The 20788-nt window shown below is 45.5% G+C and overlaps 1 protein-coding gene and 1 long non-coding RNA gene across 2 annotated transcripts in view; one reads left to right on the top strand and one right to left on the bottom strand.

Annotated features, from left to right (window-relative positions):
* Positions 1-9291: 9291 nt before the first annotated feature.
* Positions 9292-13943, bottom strand: LOC131807393 (uncharacterized). Its single transcript, XR_009344430.1, has 2 exons — positions 13852-13943; positions 9292-12634 (listed from the first exon to the last, which is right to left on the bottom strand). It is a non-coding gene; the product is annotated as an uncharacterized LOC131807393 (long non-coding RNA).
* TAF1B (TATA-box binding protein associated factor, RNA polymerase I subunit B) overlaps positions 13869-20788 on the top strand; it is a 68800-nt gene continuing 61880 nt past the window's right edge. Inside the window, 3 exon segments of the mRNA XM_059132683.1 lie at positions 13869-14105; positions 14108-14122; positions 15447-15545. Of these exon segments, the coding sequence (XP_058988666.1) occupies positions 13869-14105; positions 14108-14122; positions 15447-15545 (351 nt within the window).

Genomic DNA, 20788 nt, shown 5'->3' with positions numbered 1-20788 from the left:
TTCTTATTCAGTCCCTCACTTACTGGATTTACTTGTTTCCTCCTCTTCTTTCCATATGCCTGATTTTCTACACATCATTCATTCTTCCTAACATTCTAACAAAGTCTACCTCAATTCTATCAATAATGTTTTCCATAATCTCCAATATGTCGTATACTCTTGCTCCTAGAGACTGTCGTCTCAGAGCCTTCCTACCACACTCTTCACTGGACATCATTTTAGACTGGACATTATACAGATGCCATCTGGAAATTTCCATTCACCATCATCACAGGGACTCTTAAGCTTTAGAGTCCTTGCTTCCTTGATTCTATGGGTTCCTTCCTTGGTTTACTCCCTTCTTTGTTGGATCATCACCTTTGGTAGTCCACTAAAGGTATAAGGAAAGGGAACAAGGGAAGGAAATGATACTAGATCTTGCATGCCTGACATAGTTTACCCTATCTGATGGACGGTTTGGCTGAATATAGAGTTGTAGGGTGTGGACTGGGACACTCAAGTCATTGGTCCCTTGTCCACAAGATTCCAGTGTGTTGTGGAGAGGACAAGATATTCTGATTCTTTTCTTTTTCTCCCTAGAAGTTTACAGCATCTTCTTTGTATCTCTGATATTCAAAAAGTTGCCATGTTGAATCTGACTCTGGGCCCTTTTCATTATTTTTGCTAGCTCTTTTGAGTTGGAGATATATGCTTTAGTTCTGAGAAATTTCCTTGTATTATTTCCTTGATAATTTTACCCCCTTGGCTCTCTACCTGGCATTTCTACCAGATGGTTTTCAACCCTGCAGACTTACTTTCTTGCTTTATTTTTTCTCTGCTGTTTTCCATCTCTTTCGTCTTTTTGTTCTGGAATGATCTCTGAATGTATTTTGTATATTAAGTTTTTATTCTGAAGCTGTCTGATTTCTCCCAATTCTTTTTTCTACTTGCTATCTGCTTTGCAAGTTAGAAGCCTTTTCCCACATCCAGAATTGCTGGATGCCATCAGCTCTCAGGAGCCTAGAAAGCTCTTTGCACATAAGCCAGATGTGGGCCCAAGAGCTTCCGCCTAATAGGATAGAGTTCAAGCCCACTCACTATGAAGAATCCCAAATGGTAGTTTCTGAAATTTAGACCAGAGAAGACTCTCGTCTCCTGCCTGGGGAGCTGTAAAACTTGCTACTGACATTCTGGAAAGGAAGTTAAGAGCAGTATTCAGATGTCACTCAATTCCCCAGTTTCTAGTCTGTGCTTCCTCCTGCCCCACCCGCCCGCTCTCCAGTTCCTCTTCAACTGCCATCACCTCCTCCTTCCACTTCCTTGGTCCTTGTGGACTTGGCCTTTTATTTTGGCGGAAATCAGAAATAATGCATTATTCAGCCTGCTCTGTGTTGTTTCAGTGATAAGGAGACTGAAATCCAGAGAGGGGGTGCCTTCTCTGTGGGACCCCATGATTCCCCAAGTCACTGCTTCTGTCTGCTTCTGCCTGGATCTCAACTTCCTCATCCGTAAAATGGAAGAGTAGTTCTACATGACTTTCAGAAACTTTATATTCTGGAATTGTATGTTTCAAGAAATCAGAACCTGATCTCCATGGCTATTTAAAAAAAAAAAAAAAGATTTATTCATTCATTTTTAGAGAGGGAAGGAGTGTGTGTACAAGTAGGGGGACAGGCAGAGGGAGAGAGGGGTGGGGGAAGCAGACTCCCTGCTGAGCGGGGAGCCCAACTTGGGGTGCAATCTCAAGACCCTGAGGTCATGACCTGAGCTGAAACCAAGAGTCAAAACTTTAACCAACTGGAGCCACCCAGATGTCCCTCTGTAAGTATTCAACCGGTCCTATTTTTGGTGCTTTCATGATGTCCCACAAATCCCCTTCTTTTTGGGGGGCAGAGAAGGGGAGAAGGAGAGAGAGGATCTTAAACAGGCTCCACATCCAGTGCAGAGCCCAGACATGGTGCTCAATTTCACCACCCTGAGATCACGACCTGAGCCAAAATCAAAAGTCTGACACTGAACTGCCTCAGCTATCCAGAGCCCCCTCCACCCAATCCCCTTATTTCTTCTCCCCTTCTCCCAAATCAAGGGCTCCAGACAAAGGCTGGCTTCATGGGTGTGCAGCCTATCCGGTCACACAGGACCTTATACGCTTGTTTAATGATCTGCTGCTGCCCCCTGAAAATTCTTACTAAGTTTTGAACCAGGGATTCCACTTTCATTTTCTGCACAAATTATGTAGGTAGTCCTGGCCATGGGATGGTCACCAGCCAGGACTGCTCTTCCAAGAATTTTCTAGCCCATAGCCCGAGCTCCAAGTCCTGCGGCTCTGCTGAGTTGGCTTCCTGAAAGGGAGGGAGGAGCAGGGAGAGGAGGGCCCCATGACTAGAAATGGGTAAACCAGCCCTCAACAGGTTCTGCAGCTTGCCTGAGATCTTATCACTCAAGAGTCTGGGAAACTCCTAAGTTATTTAAGGCAAACTCTGAGTACCTCACACAATCTTAGAAGGTTGTTTTGCTTCTGTTTAATTGGGGCTGTGCCTTCTGGCGGTTGATGTCCTTTGACAAGGCAGTTTTGGATGCAGAGAACTTTATTTATATCCAACTACTCATTCACGAAACAAACCTTTAGGAAGCACCTACCTAGGGAGCAGGGTGAGCAGGCTCTTTGGAGCAGACAGAACTGAGAGAGATTGCCCCTCGTCCTCCTGCTGGCCGCATGACCTGGCTTGACCTCCTGAGTCTCTGTTCCTCTTCCTGTTTGATGAGAAGAGAACAATTACCCCCCTGCTCAATGACGAGATGACCTGTGCGATGGGCCAGGTGCCGAGCCTGACACACAATGGGCCTGCAAGTACTCCTTCCTCCAGCCTTCCTCCCAGCACTAGGCAAACCACAAAAGATTTCGGCTTTGGTTGTGGACAGACCAGGCCATGAGCAGGCCTCGGAACACCTAGAAGGTCCATTCATTGGGTGATGTACTAGAGTCTCTCTTCGCTTCAGCAGAAATGCTGATGGGAGCCCAAGGAGGAAGGCTCATACATCTGAGAAGTGCCCAGACAGTGTTTGCTGTCAGGAACATCCCTGTGCTTTGTGATTAACACTTAATAGGTTCCAAGAAAGCTTTGAAGTTAATAATACGTCTCCCTCCCTTTCAACCTATGATGCTCTTTCCACCGATGGTCTTCAAGTGATACACTTAGGCCTGTGATGAAATTTGGAGGCTCTTGCAAGCAGCAAGCTAAAGACTTGCTCTTATCTTTATTGAAAACAAAAACTTAAAAATCTAGTTATGAAAATCAAGCCCACAGAGAGGTGTGGCCCAGAATGTGTCCTTAGAAATGCCTCTTCCACAAGCTGCCTGTTCAGGGAGATAAGTGGGGGAATGATCTGGTAAATTGAGCCTCATGACCATTGATGGCATCTGTTTTCACTTTCCAGTTTACAGAGCTTTGACAAATTCTTTGTGCACTATTACCTCCTTCATACCCTACAGTCTCAGCAGGTGTTTTGTTGAAGTTATTATCCCCACACTGCAGATGAGAAAACTGGGCCCCAGAGAAGTGACCATCCAGGTCACGTAGCTACCCCGTACGTATTAGGGCCAGGATTCAGATCTACTCTCCTTACAGAGTCTCTGCTCTGTTGGGTCCTTGAAATGATATTTAGCTATTTCCAGACTTAGTAGAACCTCCTTAAGTGAACTTTCAGTGGAGGCGTGCTGGGTTCCAAGCCCTGGGATGCTGGCAGAGTTAGGAAGTTGGGATGAGGCAGTGGGGCCAGCTCTAATGTGGCCACTAGGGCCCCCGACCAGGGGCCCTGCCTGGTGGAGTGGTGGTCACATTCCTGGAATTCCTGCGGCCTGGTCAGGACAGAATAATGCAGCCCCTCAGGCTCATCAGGCGCCCGATCTGTCCCTCTCAGCCACTCAAGGGCTTTGCTTGGAGTTTGCCTGTAATCTCCTCTCTCTCTCCTGCTAGCCAATATTGCTTTTCCACGAGCACACGAACATGCTGCAACCTTCCATATTCAACCCCACTGTGTCTCCCTGAACGGCTGACCAATTCCTTACTCTTCCTTCCAGCAAAATTCCCACAGGTCTTGTCTACTCTTTCCTCCCATTCTGCCCTGAATCCATGCCAATCATACTTCCACCCTTCCTACTTGACTGAAACCATGTCGTCCATGATGACTATCTCGCTGGGTGCTGGGCTAAGCTCACCCACCTCTTAACAGCATTTGATCTTTCTTCTTTCTTGAAACTCTAGTCATATGGCTCTGGTCACTGCCTTCCATTGGTTCTCGCCTGCCACCATCTTTGCTGGATTGTTCTGTTCTGCCTAACTTCCACCTGTTATAGTGCCCTTGTCTCAGCCCTGGTCCCTTCCCCTCATCTATGATCTACTCTCACTCCCTAGGTGTCTGCATTTAGTCCTGGGCTTTAAAACTCATGTCTACACCACGGCTCCGAAATTCACATCTCCGGCCAGAACACCTCCCTTGAACTCGACTCATTGGTGCAAATTCCTATTCAGTATCTACTCCTATATTTCTCACAGTCACTTAACATGTCCCAAATCTAGATCCCCGCCCCCGACCGACCTGCCCGTCACCATCCCAGTGAAGGGCTCCACCATGACCTCACTATGCCGTCTTTGATTCCTCTCTTCTTCTCACAACTACGCCCAGTCCATTGTTGACTCCACCTTCAAAGTGAATCTGCTTCTCCTTGCTCACTGTGGCGCCCAAAACCAAGTCCTGGTCCTCCCAGTGAGTCAACTGCCTTCCTCCTCCTCTGTGGTTCGTTTCCCACAGAGACCTGAACAGTACTTCAAAGTGTAAATTAAACCTTGCCACTCCTCTGTTCAAAACCCTTCAACGACTTCTCAGCACACTTAGAATTAAATTGAAATGTCTAACTGTGGCCTCAGAAGGAATATTCAAAACACCCATATTCAATAATATATTCATGTATAAGAGTCTATATAAGTGGAAGGTTTAAAATGTATTCCCTTTTAATTTTTAAATAACCCAAACTAAATCTGTTTATAGAATAAAACTTCAGCACCTGAGTGGCTCAGTCACTTAAGTGATCAACTCTTGATTTATGCTCAGGTCATGATCTCAAGGTTAGGAGATCAAGCCCCACATGGGGCTCTGTGCTGGGTGTGGAGTCTGCTTGAGATTCTCTCTCTCCCTCTCCCTCTGCCCCTTCCCCACCATCTCTGAGATAAATAAATAATATTTTTTTAATAAATAATATTTTTAAAAAGAATAAAACTGCCAACAAAATAAATTATAACAGAACATTCACCAAATCAGTCTAATAACTTCTAAGTCATTTGTTGGTTTTCAGAAATTATTGGTGTGAGCTTTTGATATGTTCTCACAAATTAAGTAATGCCGCTATTGGAGCTATGGCTTGACAGAAGGAAATGCAGCCAACTTCTCCAATAACTTCCTTAATAAATCAATAGCCACTAGGTTAACCTGTAGTCTCAAAATAGAGAATTTCTCTCAGTAACAATATTGTGTGTGGTAATGCATTGTCTCTCAGCTGCTATTCAACCAAGAGCAATTATGTTCAAATATTTCCTGTTCCTTCTAGTGTCATCTGATTCTTTCATATTTAATATCCTATTGGCTAAGTCACGAAAGCCTTTTGTGGAGCACTGGGTCGAATGGTGTTGAGCCCAATCCTTCCTGAGAGGCTCAGGGCATGGTGGCCAAACCTGTGGGCCCTACAAGGCTACGTGGTTTTGGCTCCTGGCTTAGACACTTACACAAATTTTAGATAACCTTTGATTTCATTTTCTTGTCCAGAAAATGGGGCTCATGGGCAACCAGTCTAGAATGGTGCCTGGCTCAGAAAATGCTAGATACGCATTAGCTCCCACTTTACTAAGAAAACCCGGTGGTTAATGCCCTTGAGTAGACCTGTGGTGGGTTTTGACAAACACACACCCTTCAATGCAAGTGAAATTGGGTATGAATGGTGAGAAATGGGAGCTACACTCTGGAATCTTTGGGCCCTTCCTTCCTTGCAGCCTCCCACCTGGGGAGGAAGTACTGCTATTCCAACAAAGCCCCAAATGCTTGGCTAGTACTTGTGTGGGGCCCCCACTTGTCTGCTCCCCCAGGCTCTCCCCAGCCTCTCTGAGCCAAAATTCCACAAAGGCTATCATCCCCACAGGCCGGCACCCTGTTATGTGGGAAGTACAAGGCAGCTGTGCCCTGCTGACTGGCCCCCTGTTGATCCATGAGGTGTCCCTTCTCCCTTCCTTCTTCCCTGGTGGGAGCCAGTGTGGTAACCAGGAGGTGTGATCTCCCGGGAACCTCTGGTATCATGCATGGGACAGACTATGGATGTACTGGCTGATATCAGTCCTGTGGGGCCAGGAGACCTCCGGGCAGTCAGGGCCCTGCCCAGTGCTCTCACCCTGAGGCCCACAGCTCTACCTCTTACCCATTATCCTGGCCACACTTGGCTTCCTTTTGTTTCTCAGACACACCAAGCCTAGTCCAGCCGCAGGGCCTTTTTACTCTCCCTGGAATACATTTCCCCACATTCCTGCATGGCTCTCTCTACATTCCCAGCTTGGCTCGACGGTCCCTCCTTCGGAGAAGTCTTCCTCATGACCCTGTAAACATTCTACTCACTTCACCCCACCCCAGTCACCCTATATGCTTACCTGGCTTTAAAGCATGTATTACTCCCTGAAGTTATATTTTATATTTATCTGTTTTCTATCATTCTGCCATGATAGATATGGTGGAAAGAGTGGATGACAAATACTGTTGCAAATACTTTTAAAAGACGCAGAAACTGCTGAAAATTTAGAAGAAAATGAGTGTTACGTGTCTCAGGTTTGCAACGTGAATGTTTGCTATCCAGCAGGAAGAAATATAGATATTTCCAACAAGTCCCTGCTCCTGGTAGCAGCTGGGTTCCATTTCAGTCATAGAACATGGGAAAGATGGCTTCTGAGGGGCCGTTCGTGGAAAGGTGCATCAGAGAATACACATTCTCCACAGTAAGTTGCATCTTTTATACAAGAGCAACTTGGAGATACCATGTCCATGGAACCATCAACTAGAACCACTTTGACAAAATGGCAGAAGAGCTCTGGGATGAGGCTGCAGAAGGCTGGGGAGATTTGCTGGTACCTCCTTTGCCAGCAGTGAAAGGCAGCGGAGGCAACAGGCAGAAGGGCACGTGTGGCTGTGGAATGCTCTGGGCATAGTTGATTTTATAAACTCAGGACCTTTCAGATGTCAGGAGATCCTTACCATAACCCATCCGAATGTCCACAAACGTCCTTTGTTCTGCACAGAAGCCTGTTGTCTATCTCATGGCAAAAGACTCAGAAGACCTGTCAGACTTACAGGTGAATTATCTTTTTTCTCATTAAACAAAAAGGCAAGTATTCCTGCAATGACGAGGGGCTGTCAGTAGTAACACCACTTGGCAGGTGTTTTCGAAATTGTGAATACACTTAATTTGTCCCTTCGGGGGTAAAGGGGCTGTTTCGACAAAGTGAGCAGCTGAATGGCCGGGTGTGTTGGCTGGCCTTATCTTCACATTTACGATCTCAGATGTCCAGGGGGGCCCCTGAAGGTGCCTGACAATTTAGCAGATTTCTCATTTAACTCTCCCATTCCCCAGAGGTATTACACCTCTGCCCTTTCCTTGGGCCTCGAGCAACCCTCCCGACTCTCCCACTCCGCTCAGGACCTCCTCGCCATCTCCCCAGAAACAGTCAGAGGAGCCCTTTCCTCACGTCCCCACCGTGCCTGTACCACAGGCCCTCCCTTCCTGGTCCTGTCCTGGCTGAATTATCTCTGCTCCGGCCAATCCCTCTGCCTGAGCTGCTGACCCAGCCCCTCTCCCCAGCTCAGTGAGAGCCCCTGGAATCATTCCGTCTTCCCATGTCTGAAACAAGAAAGCCAAGAAACCAGAGAAACAAAAATCTGCCTCGGCTTTACGTTGCCTCCCAGTGATGACATTCTCAACCTTCTTCTTGTTCCCTACATCAGTATGTCGGACGGAGTGGCCGGGTCTCGGTCCTTGGACCTTTCTAGCCACACACCCTTGATGAGTTTATCCACGCTCCTGACTCCCAGCCGTTAGCTCTCCCCTGAACATCAAACTCTTCTACTCAACAGCACCGCCTGGATACGAGTTCACATCACTAACTTAAGCATCCCAGCAAACTCTTGATTCTGGCCTCCACTCTGTCATTAAGCCTACATGTGTCTTCCGGGTCTCCACAGATGGCAACGGCACTCTCATGCAGGTGCAGACCCAGAACTTTGCAGTCACCTTCACTCTCCTCTCTCTCACCCCCCGCAACTGATCTCTCAGGAAGACTGTCCGTGCCTTTGAAACCTGCCCAGAAGTTGACTGTTTCTCCTCAGTGTCTGCTCCCTCCATCCCTTACATCCCCCTAACTCTCCTCGTCCCTAGAGGGAGCCTTCCAAAATAGGAGTCAGCTGCCGTCACTCTTCTGTCTTCCACCTCACTGAGAATAAAACCTGATGTCCTCCTATAATCCCCAAGACCTTATATCCCTGCTCTGGCCCGGTCTCCTCTCTGACCTCATGGTCTCGGCCACACACCTCCTTGCTTTCTCAGGGCCGCCTCACCGTCTCAGGGCCTTTGCACCTGAAGTGCTGATCCCCCACCTACCTGCATGGCTCAGTCCCCCGCTTCTTTTAAATCTCGTGATTTTGCCTCAGGTTGTGATCTCAGGGTCCGAGGATAGAAGCCCACGTCAGGCTCTACACTCAGTGGGGAATCTGCTTGGGGATTTCTCTCCCTCTCCCTCTGCCCCTCCCCTTTCTCTAAATTTAGTAAATAAATCTTAAAATAAAATAAAATAGCAACTCCCCACCTCCAAGCCTTCCTCCCGTCTATTTTCATGTTCTGCTTTCTCCTCATGGAAGTTTTTAGCCTCCTGACATATTTTTTAGTAATTTGCTTATGTATTTAGTATGTGTCTCTGCCAGCTAGAATGTAGGCTTCATGAGGTAGAGACTGTTTCTGTCCATTGCTTTATTCCATGTGCCTAAACCAGTGTCTGGCGCATGCTAGGCTCCCCATTGCTTAAGGAATGACAAAGTAACCACTTCTTTGGAAGACATGTGTTCTATGGAGACTGCATTTTGAGAATGAATGTTTGCGAATGTTCCCATTGGCGTGAAAATATTTTCTGTATCTTTGTGAGGTGTCCTTTTTTGTTAAGATCCCTTTAAAAAGAAGTACTAAAGTAAACTAAATTTAAGACAAGAACTACAAATCTCTATCACATAGTGTTAAGACAAGATTAGTTTAATTACAATGTTCTTAATACTTTCATTGAAAGGGAGGTTATTTACATTAATAACTTATATTTTAGCTTATATTGATGAGTATTCTATAACATACATCATTATATGCTCAAAACTCTTTTCTGAGAGGTTGCTGTCAAAGGAGGAGGCTTTTGGATTGGATTAGTTCTGGGTGTGTATTTTAGGGTTTTGTTATAGAACATTCTAGTTCGAAAAGCATTTCCTGTGGCTATCCATTACTTTGTAACAAACTACTATGTATCATAACAAACTACGTCAGATTATTGGCTTAAAAACAAAAACCATTGTGTTTATTTGGAATTCTGTCAGTCAGGAATTGGGGCAGGACTTGGCTGGGTGGTTTTCTGTTCCACGTAGCATGGGGCAGGGGCTGCATGTAGCTAGTGACCGGCTAGGTTGGGAGATCCCAAACTTCACTCATACGTCTGACACTTTAGTCCTCCGTGTTGCCTCCCTAGTACACATGGCGCGACTGGGCTTCCTCACAGCATGGCTGTCTGAAGGGAGTTGGACTTCTTGCCGCTGGCTTTCAGGACAGCATATTTGAGGAAAAGCAAAAGCTGCAAAGGCACTGCTTGGAAGTTAGACAATACCATTGACTTAGCATTCTGTGGCTCCAAGCCGGCCACAAGACGATGGCTGATTAAAGGGGCAGGAAGAGGGACTGCATCTTCCAATGGGAAGACAGCAAAGAACGTACGTCCACCTTAAATCCACCACAGGCTTCTTTTGCACATCATGATTCTGTGAGATGCATCCGTGTTGTTGCCTGTAGCACAAATTCATTCTTTTTCCTCTATAGGATTCCATGGTATGACTATCACAATTAGCTATTGATTCTCCCATTGATGGACATTAGGTCGTTGTAATTTGGGGCTATTATAAGGAAAGCTTAACGAAGATACTTGCATGTATCTTTTGGTGAACACATGTACTAATTTGTCTTGGGAATGTATCAGAGGGTAGAACTGCTGAGTTGTAATTAGCACACAGTTAGCTTTTCCTCCAATTTTCCAAAATATTTCTGCCAGTTTACACTCCCATCAGCAATGTAGAAGAGACTGAGTTTATCTGTTTTTTGCCAAACCTCGATATTGTCATTTTTTAAAAAAGATTTTATTTATTTATTTGACAGCCAGAGATCACAAGTAGGCAGAGAGGCAGGCAGAGAGAGAGAGAGGAGAAGGAAGCAGGCTCCCTGCAGAGCAGAGTCTGATGAGGGACTCAATCGCCAGACCCTGAGATCATGACCTGAGCCGAAGGGAGAGGCTTAACCCACTGAGCCACCCAGGCGCCCTATATTGTCATTTTAACTTTGGCCATCCCAGTGGATGTGTTGTAGCATCTCCTTGTGCTTTTAATTTGCATTTTTCTGGTGAATCATAATGTTGAGCAGCTTTTCATGTATTCGTTGATCTTTTAACTATCCTCTTTGTGAAATAGTGCCTTTTTAAAAAATTTGTAGGAATGTATTTGTGGTGGATATGTCTTTTGTTGAGTTTATCTATTGTACATATCTTTTCTCAGTCTTTGGGTTGCCTTAACAATGTCTTTTGATGAACTAAAGTTCTTAATTTTAATGAAGTCCAATGTAGCAATCTTTTCTTCCATGAATAGTGCTTTTAGGACTGTGCTTTTCAGGGAATCTGCCCTGTCTCAACTCAGAGAGATACTTTCTGATTCTTTTTCTAGAAGCTCTATAGCTTTACTTAGTACATGTGGGGCTGTGGTCCATTTCAAATTAATTTTTGTATTGCAAAGGACTTGCATTCAATTTGCTGATATTTTGTTTGGAATTTTTACATCTGCTTCTGAAACAGAACAGACTTTTTTTATTCTCTTTCAAATATCCCTGCCACGATTTGATGTCAAGGTTATGCTAGCCTTATAAGATGTTCTGGTAACTGCACTCACTTTTCCCATTATTTAGAAGTCTGTATTCGATGGGTACTATTTCCTTCTCAAACATCTGGTAGAATTTACTATCTTTAACTCATATGAAATTGGGGTTTTCTTAGTGAAATGATTTTATACATAGAATATACTTCTTAAATAAATTGTTCAGATTTTCTATTTCTTCTATATACCTTTCAGAAACTTGTATTTTTCTAGGAATTTTTCCATCACATCAAAATTTCAAGGCACTATTTCACAAATAGAGTTACTGGCTCTATTACATAATTGAGTAATGATTAGTGTTGGTTTCTGTGTCTGTTACTTATGTGGAACCTTGGGTACAGCAGCTTCTTGTGCATAATAGCAGAGCTGGGGTCCTTGCTAGGATTTGGGTCCACCTTTCTTAGGTTTGGAGGGTTAAACATTTTTCTTTCTGATGTACACATTCTTTCTTTAGACATGTTAATACATTCAGTCAAGATGTTCAGTAAAATACTGGCCCAGACTCCTCAGTCCCTTTAAAGATTTATTATCTCTGCCCTAATTTTATTTCTCTGTTTCCTCTTCTTGGGGCTACCTCGATATTGTTCCACCATTCCACCTCTATGTAGCTCAACAGTTTTCCAGAAATTTATCTACAGGGCGCCTGGGTGCCTCAGATGGTTAGCATCTACCTTCGGCTCAGGTTAAGACTTGGGGTCCTGGGATGGAGTCCCCTGCTCAGCTGGGGGTGGGGAGGGTCTGCTTCTCCCTCTCTCTCTGCCCTTCCCCTCATGCTCTCGCTCTGGCTCTGCCTCTCTCAAATGGATAAATAAAATCTTAAAAAAGAAAAGAAAAGAAATATACCCACATTCAAGCTTACCTCTGCCATAAGGCAGAAACTAGTTCACTGAGCACTTCTACCATTGATAATTTCCATTAGACCAAAAAGAAAAAAAATCTGTGCCAATCTGATAAGCAAAAATGGCACCTGAGCCAGAGGTTTTAAGAACTGCATACTAAAGCTTTTCTGCTAAAACCCTCCTTTAAGTCTTATAGTCTAAGAAAACATTTTCTTCCAAAGGGCTGACTTTGCTCAAAACACTCAATTTTCTGTGAAGGAATGGCTGGAAAAATCTGTGATTCATTTCTGTGAAATCACATGTCCAAAGTCTCAAATCAAGGTATGTCATCTGTTTCAACCATTTTGCATATACATGAAAATCTTACAAGTCATTCATCCACTCAACAAATATTTATCGATCACTTCCTATTAGCTAAGTACTATTCCAGGTCCTGGATATATTAGCAATAAACAAAAAGACAAAGATTCCTGATCTCGTATTTTAGTTCAATACATTAACTCTTCAGCTGTGCATTCAGTACTGTCCCTTCCTGTTCTATTATTTCAACATCTGAAATCACGAGAGATCTAGAAAATAAAAGGTTTATCACCAAGCTGTTCTTAGGGCAATCCTCATCCTGTACGGATAGGGAAGGTTTTTCAGAAAGAGTCTGAAGTTGCACAGAGCCACGCATGGCAAATGACATGGGTGACATAAATGGACAGGACATTTGTCTAGTGCCACGCTAAAATAATGAGACGGACTTCTCCATGGGACTGGGGGGTCTCCTGAGGGCTGGGACTCTTCACCTCTCATTTCCCAATTGCCCGCACAGTGCCTGGCATGCAGTGGGTGCTGAATTAACTTGGGGAAATAAATGAATCGACAAGTAAACGAGGAGTGAGTGAATAGAGAGCCAGTCCCTCTCTATTCTTCTCTAGTCTCATGACTTTAAATGCCATCTGGATAGAGGGAACTCCCGAGTGTGGATCTCCAGTCCAGAATCCACCTGAGAATGCTGCACTCCGATGTCAAACTGTCTTTTCATCCTGCCTGGAGGTCTTAGCAGCATCTCGAACTTCGCAGGTCCAAAATCAAACTCCTGGTTCCTCCTCTACCCTGCCCCAAACGGTCCCACCCACAGCCTGCCCCTACTCGGCCAGACCTCACCCTCCCAGCACTCAGGGCAGAAACCTTGAGGTCACCCTTGCGTCTTTCTCCTACCGCCCTCCTCCTGTCCATGAAGATGCCCTTGCGGCTCTCCCTTCACAATCTGTGCTTCCAGAATCTCTGTGATTCTCAGTCTCGAGTGCTTTCACCTGGTTCAAGCTCCCATGGGATCTTGTCCGGATTATTCCCCTGGTCTCCTGACTTGCCTTCTGCCCTGCCCCCATCAGCCCTCTCCCCGCAAGGGTCACACTGGTCTCTCAAACAGAAGTCGGACCGTGTAATTCCTCCAACAGCTTCCAAGTAAAATCCTCGCCCAATACGAGCACTCCGGAGCGGGTGCTTAGAGAGGAGGCAACTGAGGCACGGGGAGCAGGAAACGGTGACTGCCCCCAGGTCTACCTCAGCAGCCTTGTTCCTTCCTCCAGAACCCCACGCCCCTCCCGTGCCGGGGAGAGCCGCAACCGAGCGGACTCGGGGAGCCGCCGCCGTCCAGGCCGGGGTGGGCGGGCGAGCGGGCAGCCACCGCCTCCCCGGCAGCGAGCGGGGATAGATGGTCCCGCTTGTCAGCCGAGCGGGACCGAGTCAGCTCCGCAGTCGGCGCGCCGCGTCTCTTCCCGAGGTCGGCTCCAGTTACCTGGACTGGAGAAAGGCATGAAGTCTGGGAGGGGGCTGCAGGGGTGGCGGAGCTTCCTTCCCGGCGCGGGCGGAGACGACCCCGCATCCCCAGGCGTCCGGAACCCGAAGCCGCGGCCTCGGTTTCCGCCCGGCGGGTTCCTGCCGGCGCTCCCGGAAGCTGCGCTCGCTGCCTGGGTAACGGGCCCGGAAGCTGCGCTCGCTGCCTGGGTAACGGGTCCGGCGGGGACGGCGGCGGCGGCGGCGACGCGATTATGGACCTAGAGGAGGCGGTGAGCGAGCCGGGAGCCCTGGGGGCCCGACGGCGGGGCGGGAGGGGAGTGAGGCGGAGAGAAGAGGCCGGAGGACGCCGACTGGCTGTGGGGGCGGCCGCTGGCCGGAGGAGGGCGGGCGGAAGGCCGCGGGGCGGGGAAAGGGATGGGGCTGGCGGGCCGGGCGTGCGCGCGTTTTGGGGCGCTGGGTGAGGTCGTGGGTGAAGGGAGGGCGGGGCTTAGTCCGTGTGGGTGTGCTTCGGGAGGGGGATGGAGTTGTGGGTTTTATGCGGTGGCCACCCACGAGGCCCATCCCCTGTGGACCGGGCCGCCCACAGGTTCCCTTTGATCCCGGGGTGGGCGTGGGAGGGCCGGGCGGGAACGGGCTGGCTTCTGAGGGAGCCCCCCACCCCCGCCCGGGGTCTCTGCGGATCCTCGCCGCGGCCTGGGTCCGACTCACTCCAGGTAATGCTCCGGAGTCTCTGCAGACCTCCCCGACTCGCTGAAGTCGATTCGGCGTTCGGGTTTGACATCCATGAAATGCCGCATGCTTTGGCCGTACTGGGCAGTTGGATGGGCGGTGAGGTCCAGGACCGCAGAGTCGGGGACCGGGGCTCGGGTGCCCGTCTTCGCGCGCACCGACGCACCGCGGTGGTAGAAGGCCTTGCCTGTGACTGACGTTCAGTGACGGTGACTGACGTCTGGCCGCGCCGGGTCGATGACGTCCGTAGTCCTGTCTCCCCACCGACCGGCCTTCGCGGTAGTAGGCGTCGCGTGTCTTCTGCTCGCCACTGGATCCCCGGCCCCCCGTTCAGTGCCCCGTGCGTACATAGGCCGTTTGCCTTCTGTTGCTGAATGATTAAATTGAAACTTGGAACAACCCCAATAAAAAGCCGGTTCTTTTGTGGTATGTGTTTTTCGTCTCATTGCGAAAGTTCCAGATCGCATGCAATTTTTATTTTTAAAGTCTTCTCTTTACTTAAATCTCGTCCTCTTTTTTCCCTCAGGGCACTCTCCAGGAGCTTTATTAACTCATCCTTTTTTTTTTTTTTTTTCCATTTTACCCCTACCATCTTTTCTTCTTTTTTTTTTTCCCTCCTCACAGCATATTTTAGAAACTTTTTAAATCATTTAATTTCATTTCAGACTATTCAGAAGACTGAACTGTTCTTCTCTTTGTTTATAGTTAGTCTCTCTGGTACATTTTTTATTTTCTATGGCTTTTTTGTTTGTTTTTTATCTGTAGGGTAAAATTGCAGGGAACCCTTTAGGTAGAACTGTAGGATTTAGGTGCGATGTATTGGAAATGGTTTAATGGTAACACCTTTCCTGTCTTCTCCTATAGAAAGAGTTCAAAGAAAGATGCACTCAGTGTGCTGCTGTCTCTTGGGGTCTTACTGATGAAGGCAAATATTATTGCACTTCTTGCCACAACGTTACAGAAGTAAGTAACATATGTCATTTAAGAATCTGCTAAGGTTTTTAAAATTATGGTTTTAGCCCGATATGTGGCATAGTTCCCAAATAATATGTTTTTGTCACTCCTGCAGTGCCCAAATTCCAAGAATAAAAGTAGTCTTCCAGGTGCTTACATGTGAGCTAAGTAATGAGTAAATTAGATTTAGGATGGGTTTTTGAAATGATGTTGGGCCTCATTGGTAAATAATTTCATGATTCAGACTGTGTAGTAAGAGGGAAAATAATTAAAGTTATACTTAGAAGGTGAGGCAATTTTTTTATTACTTAATACTCATGGAAGAGTTTTTAATATATTGGTAGCTTAAAGGTTTGGAACATGGAATGTTAGAAAGATTGAGGACTTTTGGGAGTATTGGAAATAAGCTTCATTGTCATTTTATCTTTGTTTAGTACTTTAGAGATTACAAAGTGTTTTCTTATCCATTATTTCATTTTCTTTTCATAGCCACCTGTGAGATATACTATTGTGCCTGTCCATTGATGAGGAAAGTAGGACTCATGATGAGTGAGCTGGCCAAAGTCACACAAGTATAAAGTGTTGAGCCAGGATGTGAACCTGAGTCTTCCGACTACAGTGGCCATTTTACTCCTCACACCTGCCTCTTACATTAGAGATTGTCATACTGTCTTGCATGTAACCTTGGTAGATAGGCCCCCCTTCACACTGAGAGTCCTAGGTCCTGTTCCAGTTACCACACATTCCGGGCAGTATAACCAAAATAATCGAAGGGTATGGACAGTCTGCTACTGGACAGGCTGAACATGCCAGGACTCCTCTCTGGAAAAGGATTGGCTCCAGGTCTGTAGAGCCCGGAAGGAACAAGTATTACATTAACCATATAGACTTAAGAAAGGCAAATTTGGGACAGAGGAAAGGAACTCTGTAGACTTAGGCTTTTGGTCAAGGTGGAGTAACAGGAACCAGATTTACCTTCCTACCTTAAACAACCAAAAACTTGAGCAAAATATATAAAACAACTAAAGAAAAATTTCCTTTGAGGAAAAGTGGCTAATTTACGTGTTGATCGCACAGAGCTTTTCTTGAAACAATCATCATTCTTCAGTATACAGTGCAGTCCTTATGCCTATGCCTGCTTCCCACTTAAGTCACACAGAATATTTAAAAAATGCTAGCTCGGGCGCCTGGGTGGCTCAGTGGGTTAAGCCGCTGCCTTCGGCTCAGGTCATGATCTCAGGGTCCTGGGATCAAGGCCCGCATCGGGCTCTCTGCTCAGCAGGGAACCTGCTTCCTCCTCTCTCTCTGCCTGCCTCTCTGCCTACTTGTGATCTCTCTCTGTCAGGTAAATAAATAAAATCTTTAAAAAAAAAAAAAAAAAAAAATCAGCATTTGATGCCATGAAAAATATTTAAAAAAAAAAAAAAAAAAATGCTAGCTCAATGAAGTTTTGTGGGTGGTGGATATTTCATTATCTTGATGTGATGGTTTCATAAGGATGTAGGTATGTGTAGATACACATGCATAGGTATACACATGACCTTGTACACTCTATTTTTTATTTTTTAATTTTAATTTTTTAAAAGATTTTATTTATTTATTTATTTATTTTTAAAAAGATTTTTATTTATTTATTTGACAGAGATCACAAGTAGGCAGAGAGGCAGGCAGAGAGAGAGGAGAAAGCAGGCTCCCTGCAGAATAGAGAGCCCGATGTGGGGCTCGATCCCAGGACCCCGGGACCATGACCCGAGCTGAAGGCAGAGGCTTTAGCCCACTGAGCCACCCAGGCACGCTTATTTATTTATTTGACAGAGAGACCACAAGTAGGCAGAGAGGCAGGCAGAGAGTGGAGGGGGGCCCGGGGGGAAGCAGGCTCCCCGCTGAGCAGAGAGCCCTATGCAGGGCTGGATCCCAGGACCCTGAGATCATGACCTGAGCCGAAGGCAGAGGCATAACCCATTGAGTCACCTGGGCGCCCCTATTTTTTATTATTTTTAAAGATTTTATTTACTTAAGAAAGAGCACACACACATGCAAGAGAGAAAGAGCGCGTGGTGGGGGTGCAGCGGGAGAGGCAGAGGCAGACTCCCTGCTGAGCAGGGATCCTGATGCTGGATCCCAGGACCCTGGATCCATGACCTGAGCTGAAGACAGATGCTTAACTGACTGAGCCACTCAGGCGCCCCTATCCTTTATTATTTTAAGATTTATTTATTTATTTTAGAGTGAGAAGGTGTGTAAGCATGAGTGGGGGTTGGGGCAGAGGGAGAAAATCTCAAGCAGACTCCTCGCTGAGCATGGAGCCTGACTTGTGGCTCCATCCCATGACCCTGAGATCATGACCTGAGCTGAAATCAAGAATCAGACCCTCAACCGACTGAGCCACCCAGATGCCCAACACGTACACTTTAAACATACGCAGTTTGGCCCTCTCTGCTTTGATGCCAGAGAGGCACTAGCAGTGTTACCAGGATTGATTCTGTAGCAGCAGTGCAAACATAAACACAACAAGGGATGGTTGTGTCTGATTGGACTATTCACCATTCGTACGTGAAGTCAGCATGCTATTTTTGTGGAAATAATAACTAATTGCCTCTTTTATTTCTGTCTTTGATAATGTTCCTGTTTGATTCTGATAAAATCTACTGCAGTCATTTTAACTTGAAAGATCCTAATACCACTACACTAACTAGTTCCACATTTGAAAGACAACCTATATAGAGTAACTTGTCAAGAATGTAGAATTCTTTCTTTTTTTTTTTTTAAGATTTATTTGGGGCGCCTGGGTGGCTCAGTGGGTTAAAGCCTCTGCCTTTGACTCAGGTCGTGATCCCAGGGTCCTGGGATGGAGCCCCTCGTCAGGCTCTCTGCTCAGTGGGGAGCCTGCTTCCTCCTCTCTCTCTCTCTCTGCCTGCCTGCCTCTCTGCCTGCTTGTGATCTCTATCTGTCAAATAAATAAAATCTTTTTTAAAAAAGATTAAAAGTTTTTTTTTAAAGAGTTTTATTTTTTTATTTGAGAGAGAGACAGTGAGAGAGAGCATGAGAAGTGAGAAGGTCAGAATGAGAAGCAGACTCCCCATGGAGCTGGGAGCCTGATGTGGGACTCGATCCCGGGACTCCGGGACCGTGACCTGAGCCGAAGGCGGTTGCTTAACCAACTGAGCCACCCAGGTGCCCCCCCAAAAAAGATTTATTTATTCATGTTAGAGAGAGAATGCGAGCAGGGACGGGGCATAGGGAGTGAATCTCCAGCAACTCAGCTGAGCGTGGAGCATGATGTGGGGCTCAGTCTCATGACCCCGAGATCATGACCTGAACTGAAACCAAGACACTTAACAACTGACACTTAACCAACTACACCACCCAGGTGCGACAAGGATGTAGCATTCCTAAAGCTGGGCAGAATCTCTATATAGGCCAAGAACCTAACTCAGGGCCTTCCATATGATAGGCAGAGCTATGACTACAATTCCAGTGATTATTTTTGGCGTCGTGGTACCCCAGGCATGTTCTTTGTATAGCATGTGATGTGATCTCTGCTGCCTGGAGTGGGGTGCTGTGTGCTGGCCATGTTGATATCTAGTGGGTGGAGGATGGCCAATGAGCCGTAGTTCTAGCTATGTAGAGTAGAGGTCATGGTGCAGCTTTCTCGGTTTTTTCTGTACCCTCATTGCCCTCCAGGTCTTACCTTGTTTGTAATTCTCAGGCTGTGGATACTTGCTATAATCTGGAAAAAGGCCTTCTGAATTAGTAAAAGAATAAGAATGTTACATTGGTGTATTTTAAATAGGAAAACCTTTTTCAGGTCTTAAATCTAGCCAATTTAGACAACGGATGTTCTTGTAGATATTTCATAAAGGTGTAGGCTAGAATTGTGTGAGTTCAATAGATTTTTATGACTATAACATTAGATTTATTGTAGAAAATTTAGAAATTAAAAAAATAAATAGAATGAAATAATTGCATATGCTTTCAGAACAATGTATATATCTGTATCTGTAATATCTATAGAAAATGTTCCTAACAACTTGTTTTCAGGCTTTTAATAATGTTTATTGATACCTGAAAAAATCTGTCCATAAAAATAAAACTTATCTACTATTTGGAAAAAAAAAATTTAGAAATTATGAAGATGAAAGCTAAAATCACCAGTAATCTTGGGGCACCTGGCTGGCTCAGTCAGTTAAGCATCTGCCTTCAGCTCAGGTCATGAGCCCAGGGTCCTGGGATCAAGTCCCATGTGCAACTCCCTGCTCAGCGGGGAGTCTCCTTGTCCCTCTCCTTCTGCCGCTCCCCCTGCTTGTGTTTTCTCTCTCTCTGTCAAATAAATAAAATCCTTGAAAAAAATAATAAAAATAAAATTACCAGTAATCTCAATAGTCAACATTTAAGTGCTTCCTTTTAGGCTAGTTTTTTCCTGTGTATGGAAGGGAAAGGGGATGTGGGGGAGCACTTTTGAATCTTCTATCTTAATTAAATATTTTCTTGGGTTATTCTAAACATTTATGTACCGTCTTATTGCCTATATAAATATCCCACAATATAACCATTCAGTAATTTAATTAATTATAGATCCAGTTTTAGATATTTAGTTTTTTCTAGCTTTTAGTTATCTCACATTTCATTTAGTCCAGATTTTAAGCCTTTTTATCCCTGCCTACTCTTAATACATTGTACCCATCTTTGTAGGGTAACTGCTTTGGTATGTATTGTTGTGTCTTCTGTTTTCAGTGTGGCCAACCCAGTCCGACAGAATGGCTTCGAATGTGGCTTCTGTGACTAGAGGAAATACATTCCCCAAATCCTCTTGTTAAAGATGTTTCTTTTACTCTTAATGAAGGCTGAAGATAAACTTCATTCCAATCTCTTAAACTGAGAGAAATACACAAATCTTGCCTGTTTTTAAAAAATCTTCACCTCTCCTCCCTTATTAAGACTTAATTCCTTTATTCTGGTTGTGAGAGAGGCAGAATACGAGGTCCCAGCTCTTGAGAGCACTGGGAGTTGAAGACCGTGGGATGAATTATACTCACCGTTTAGTCATTCTAAAATTGTGTAGGCTTGATTAAAAATAAAAAGTAGTACTTTCATAATTTCAGAAATGAAAACTGTATTATTAAAATATATAGAAAAGCAGGATGAAACGAATCTGTATGTAGCATAGTCCTTGCTGGTTATAATAAATACAGTTTTCTTAATTCCGGAGTGTGTTTGGATGGAGGAAAGAGGGAACAAATTTTATTTTAACA

Source organism: Mustela lutreola, chromosome 9 (assembly GCF_030435805.1).
Source record: "Mustela lutreola isolate mMusLut2 chromosome 9, mMusLut2.pri, whole genome shotgun sequence".
In the NCBI taxonomy this organism is placed as follows: domain Eukaryota; kingdom Metazoa; phylum Chordata; class Mammalia; order Carnivora; family Mustelidae; genus Mustela; species Mustela lutreola.
The sequence above is the reverse complement of the archived record's forward strand: the minus strand, read 5'-3'. Positions and strand labels throughout refer to the sequence as shown.